The 6,000-nt window shown below is 51.5% G+C and overlaps 1 protein-coding gene across 1 annotated transcript in view; it reads left to right on the top strand.

The window, feature by feature from the left end:
- The first annotated feature begins 1,634 nt into the window (after nt 1–1,634).
- Nucleotides 1,635–6,000, top strand: part of LOC115124809 (rho guanine nucleotide exchange factor 7-like) — a 100,413-nt gene continuing 96,047 nt past the window's right edge. Inside the window, exons 1-8 of the mRNA XM_065006309.1 lie at nt 1,635–1,833; nt 1,969–2,057; nt 3,295–3,389; nt 3,768–3,863; nt 4,112–4,234; nt 4,961–5,099; nt 5,395–5,454; nt 5,692–5,838. Coding sequence (XP_064862381.1) covers nt 1,635–1,833; nt 1,969–2,057; nt 3,295–3,389; nt 3,768–3,863; nt 4,112–4,234; nt 4,961–5,099; nt 5,395–5,454; nt 5,692–5,838 — 948 coding nt within the window. The remainder of the gene's footprint in view (nt 1,834–1,968; nt 2,058–3,294; nt 3,390–3,767; nt 3,864–4,111; nt 4,235–4,960; nt 5,100–5,394; nt 5,455–5,691; nt 5,839–6,000) is intronic.

Raw genomic sequence — 6,000 nt, 5'->3', positions numbered from 1 at the left:
GTCAGCTCGGGGATTCAATCTTGCAACCTTACAGTTAACTAGTCCAACCAACGCTCTAACCACCTGCTTTACATTGAACTCCACGAGGAGCCTGCAGTAAGTCAAGGTAAGTTGCTAGCTAGCATTAAACTTCTTATAAAAAACAAATCAATCATAATCACTAGTTAACTACACATGGTTGATGATATTACTAGTTTATCTAGCGTGTCCTGTGGTGCATATAATCGATGCGGTGTGTATCGTTGCTCCAATGTGTACCTAACCGTAACATCAATGCCTTTCTTAAAATCAATACACAGAAGTATATATAGTATAAACCTGCATATTTAGCTAAAAGAAATCCAGGTTAGCAGGCAATATTAACCAATATTAATATCTCCTCGTCATCTGAGGAAGAGTAGTCAAGATCGGAGGGAGGTAGAGATGGAGGGAGGGAGGTAGCGTGGTATGTGCCCATGTTAGGTAGCGTGGTATGTGCCCATGTTAGGTAGCGTGGTATGTGCCCATGTTAGGTAGCGTGGTATGTGCCCATGTTAGGTAGCGTGGTATGTGCCCATGTTAGGTAGTGTGGTATGTGCCCATGTTAGGTAGAGTGGTATGTGCCCATGTTAGGTAGCGTGGTATGTGCCCATGTTAGGTAGCGTGGTATGTGCCCATGTTAGGTAGTGTGGTATGTGCCCATGTTAGGTAGCGTGGTATATGCCCATGTTAGGTAGCGTGGTATATGCCCATGTTAGGTAGCGTGGTATATGCCCATGTTAGGTAGCGTGGTATGTGCCCATGTTAGGTAGTGTGGTATGTGCCCATGTTAGGTAGCGTGGTATGTGCCCATGTTAGGTATCGTGGTATATGCCCATGTTAGGTAGCGTGGTATGTGCCCATGTTAGGTAGCGTGGTATGTGCCCATGTTACCCTCTCTCCTCCTCCTCTCTCTACCCCCTCCTCCCCTTTCCTCCCCTCTCTACCCTCTCCCCTCCTCCACTCTCTACCTCCTCCGCCCCCCTTTACCCCTCTCCCCTCCCCTCCCCTCTCTACCTCCTCCTCCTCCCCCTCTCTACCCCTCTCCTCCCCTCTCTACCTCCTCCTCCTCCTCCTCTCTCTACCCCTCTCCTCCCCTCTCTACCTCCTCCTTCTCCCTCTCTACCCCTCTCCTCCCCCTCTCTACCTCCTCCTCCCCCCTCTCTAACTCCTCCGCCCCTCTCTACCCCTCTCCTCTCCTCCCCTCTCTACCTCCTCCTCCTCCCCTCTCTACCTCCTCCGCCCCTCTCTACCCCTCTCCCCTCCTCCCCTCTCTACCTCCCCTCCTCCTCCCCTCTCTACCCCTCTCCTCCCCTCTCTACCTCCTCCTCCCCTCTCTAACTCCCCTCCGCCCCTCTCTACCCCTCTCCCCCTCCCCTCTCTACCTCCTCCTCCTCCCCTCCCCTCTACCTCCTCCGCCCCTCTCTACCCCCTCTCCCTCCTCCCCTCTCTACTCCTCCTCCTCCCCTCTCTACCCCTCTCCTCCCCTCTCTACCCCTCTCCCTCCTCCCCTCTCTACCTCCTCCTCCTCCCCTCTCTACCCCCTCTCCTCCCCTCTCTACCCCTCTCCTCCCCTCTCTACCCCTCTCCTCCCCTCCTTACCTCCCCGATAGGACATGTCTGAGGGCAGCCGGACGCAGCTATTGGTCAAGGCTCGCTTCAACTTTGAGCAGACCAATGAGGACGAGCTGTCCTTCAACAAGAGTGATGTCATCAACGTGACACGCCAAGAGGAGGGCGGCTGGTGGGAGGGGAGCCTCAACGGCAAGACCGGCTGGTTCCCTAGCAACTATGTCCGTGAGATTAAAGGCTGTGGTAGGTGTCCCATCTGTATTCCTGCAACTGGACCTCACATAGTATCAGAAAGAAAAGGTCTGATGTGGAGGGATAACTCATTTCTCCCTTTCTCTCTCTCTCTACTCTCTCTCTTTCTCCCCCTCTCCCTCTCAGACAAACAAGTGTCTCCCAAATCTGGGACCCTGAAGAGTCCTCCAAAAGGCTTTGACACTACAGCCATCAGCAAGACCTACTACAACCTGGTATGACCTGGTCATCATGTCTCTCTTTCCTTCTGGCTCGATGGACATTACTCTTAATGCTGTAGCTCCACCTAGTTCTCTGTATGTGTGTGTTTCCCTGACATTTTAATGTCTGTCCATGCTCTGGGTTATGGAGATGAAAGAACACGGAAATACATACCGTCATTTCTGGACTATTAACTCCTGTTACTCCTGTCTAGTCCTGGAGTAACTCCCTGACCTTTCTAGTCCAGTAGTAACTCCCTGACTTGTCTAGTCCAGGAGTAACTCCATGACCTGTCTAGTCCTGGAGTTACTCCCTGACCTGTCTAGTCCTGGAGTAACTCCCTGACCTGTCTAGTCCAGGAGTAACTCCCTGACCTGTCTAGTCCAGGAGTAACTCCCTGACCTTTCTAGTCCTGGAGTAACTCCCTGACCTGCCTAGTCCAGTAGTAACTCTCTGACCTGTCTAGTCCAGGAGTAACTCCCTCACCTGTCTAGTCCAGGAGTAACTCCCTGACCTGTCTAGTCCAGTAGTAACTCCCTGACCTGTCTAGTCCAGGAGTAACTCCATGACCTGTCTAGTCCTGGAGTTACTCCCTGACCTGTCTAGTCCTGGAGTAACTCCCTGACCTGTCTAGTCCAGGAGTAACTCCCTGACCTGTCTAGTCCAGGAGTAACTCCCTGACCTTTCTAGTCCTGGAGTAACTCCCTGACCTGCCTAGTCCAGTAGTAACTCTCTGACCTGTCTAGTCCATGAGTAACTCCCTCACCTGTCTAGTCCAGGAGTAACTCCCTGACCTGTCTAGTCCAGGAGTAACTCCCTGACCTGTCTAGTCCTGGTGTAACTCTCTGACCTGTCTAGTCCAGGAGTAACTCCCTCACCTGTCTAGTCAAGGCGTAACTCCCTCACCTGTCTAGTCCAGGAGTAACTCTCTGACCTGTCTAGTCCAGGAATAACTCTCTGACCTGTCTAGTCCTGGAGTATCTCCCTGTCAGAGAGACTGTTTAGAGGCCCTGGGCCAATGGGAGGACAAGGGTGAGGGGTTAGGAGTCAGAGGGAGTGAAAGTGTTCAGAGTTACAAAGAAACACTCTCTCCCTCTGTCTCTTTTTCTCTCTTTCTCTCTTTCTGTCTGTCTGTCTGTCTGTCTGTCTGTCTGTCTGTCTGTCTGTCTGTCTGTCTGTCTGTCTGTCTGTCTGTCTGTCTGTCTGTCTGTCTGTCTGTCTGTCTGTCTGTCTGTCTCTTTCTCCCCCCAGGTGCTGCAGGACATTCTAGAAACAGAGACAGAATATTCCAAGGACCTCCAGAGCCTTCTGACTAACTACCTGCGATCTCTCCAGAGCACAGAGAAGTAAGATCCACTAGTAGTGCTGTATTCAACCAACCTTACTCTGTCTGTCTGTCTGTCTGTCTGTCTGTCTGTCTGTCTGTCTGTCTGTCTGTCTGTCTGTCTGTCTGTCTGTCTGTCTGTCTGTCTGTCTGTCTGTCTGTGATGACATATGGCCGCTGGTTGGATTGGATCGACCTAGATGCACTATTGTAAAGTGGCTGTTCCACTGGATGTCATAAGGGGAAAGCACCAATTTGTAAGTCGCTCTGGATAAGAGCGTCTGCTAAATGACTTAAATGTAAATGTAATGTACTGGCCTCATTCCAAAACTCCTCCTCTCCCCCCCTCTCCTTTCCCCCTCTCATCCTCCTCTCCCCCTCTCCTCTCCTCTCTCTCCAGACTGAGCAGTACAGATGTGTATCTGATCCTGGGGAACCTGGAGGAGATCAGCACCTTCCAGCAGATGCTCGTCCAATCACTGGAGGAGTGCACCAAGTAAGTCCTACCTTTCCACCAATCAGCATCACAGGGATCAGAGAAAGAACCTGTCACTGCTGGTCTAATCCAATCAGATCTGTCCTGCTGCTACTTGGGATATGTCAAGGCAGTTTCCCTTTGAGGTAAATAAAGGATATAGGGACATCTAGTGGTTGGTTGTGGTACTACAGGGGCCCTTAATTCAGTCAGCTTGTCATCGTTGTGCTACAGAGACACACATCTTGTGTGTGTTTTCCCATGTGCAGACTTCCAGAGAGCCAGCAGAAGGTAGGGTGCTTCTTCCTGAATCTCATGCCCCAGATGAAGGCTCTCTATGTGGGTTACTGCTCCAACCACCCCTCTGCAGTCAACGTGCTCACCCAGCACAGGTAACTTAGACCCCATGCAGCATGAACCTGATGTCATAGCATCCCTACTATACAACAAGGCTGTATTGTTACACAAGCAACTAGTGTATAATTAGGTCTATAATTAGATAACTATAACTAGGTCAATAACTAGGTCTATAATTAGAACTGTCAATTCAATTATCCCCCCTCTCCCTACCCTCTCTCTCTCCTCTCCCCCTCTCTCTCTATTCTCCCCCTCTCTCTCTCCTGCCCCCCTCTCTCCCTCCTCTCCCTCCTCTCTCTCTCCCGCCCCTCTCTCTCTCCTGCCCCCCTCTCTCCCTCCTCTCTCTCCTCACCCCTCTCTCTCTCCTGCCCCCTCTCTCTCTCCTCTCTGTCTCCTCTCCCCCTCTCTCTCTCCTGCCCCCCTCTCTCCCTCCTCTCTCTCTCTCTCTCCCCCCTCTCTCTCTCCCTGCCCCCTCTCTCTCCCCCTCTCTCTCTACTCTCCCCTCTCTCTCTCCTGCCCCCCTCTCCCTCTCTCCCTCCTCTCTCTCTCCTCTCCCCCTCTCTCTCTCCTGCCCCCCGCTCCCCCCTCTCTCCCTTATCTCCCTCTCCTCCTCTCTCTCTCTCCCCCCCCCTCTCTCCTCTCCCCTTCTCTCTCTCCTGCCCCCGTCTCTCCCTCCTCTCCCCCTCTCCCTCCCCTCCCTCCCTCCTCTCTATCCTCTCCCCCTCTCTCCCTCCTCTCCCCCTCTCTCCCTCTCTATCCAGTGAGGAGCTGGGGGAATTTATGGAGGGGAAAGGAGCCAGTAGTCCAGGTATCCTGACTCTGACCACAGGTCTCAGTAAACCCTTCATGAGGCTGGACACATACCCCACATTAACGAAGGAACTGGAGAGACACATGGAGGTGTGTGTGTGTAATAGAATGACCTCAATCACGGATGATGTATGTGTGTGTGTGTGTGTGACACGGGTAGGTGTGTGTGTGTGTGTGTGTGACACGTGTAGGTGTGTGTTCGTAATAGAATGACCTCAATCACTGATGATGTGTGTGTTTGTTATGTGTGTGTGTGTGTGTGTGTGTGTGTGTGTGTGTGTGTGTGTGTGTGTAGCTGTAGAACTGTTGTCTTCTGTGTAAGAGGACGCCGTCATTCACTAATAGTGGTGTGTGTGTGTGTGTGTGTGTGTGTGTATAACTGTAGGAGAGTCACCCCGACCGGTCAGACATCCAGAAGTGTATGACAACATTCAACAGCCTCTCGGTGAGTCACACCCACTCCAACATGGCCTCTTGTTTCCATGGTTACCTCATTAGCAGTGACTTGCGAGTCATGAGTCAACATATTATACTGTAATGATACCGGTATGCATCACTTGTACACATACAGTCATTATGTATCTATGGATGCACATTGTTACATTGTTTCTGTGGTCATGGTGCTGATGCTGTTCCCATGGCAACCCATGGTGTGGTGCTGATGGTGTTTCCGTGGCGACAGGCCCTGTGCCAGGAGGTGAGGAAGAGGAAGGAGCTAGAGCTGCAGATAGTGACTGAGTCCATCAGACTGTGGGAGGGAGAGGACATCAGAACACTGGGCTCTGTTCTCTACATGAGTCAAGCTCTGGTTAACAGCCCAGGAGCAGAGGTCAGAGGAAAACCTAACAACAAACTTACAGTAACATTAGAATAATAACTGATGATTTTCTGATGAGGAAAACACTATTAACAGTGGCTTCTCTCTCTTACCTCTCTCTCTCTCTCTCTCTCTCTTACCTCTCTCTCTCTCTTCTCTTACTTCTCTCTCTCT

Source organism: Oncorhynchus nerka, linkage group LG3 (assembly GCF_034236695.1).
Source record: "Oncorhynchus nerka isolate Pitt River linkage group LG3, Oner_Uvic_2.0, whole genome shotgun sequence".
Lineage (NCBI taxonomy): Eukaryota > Metazoa > Chordata > Actinopteri > Salmoniformes > Salmonidae > Oncorhynchus > Oncorhynchus nerka.
Note: the sequence above shows the minus strand (reverse complement) of the source record. Positions and strands in the feature narration are given on the sequence as shown.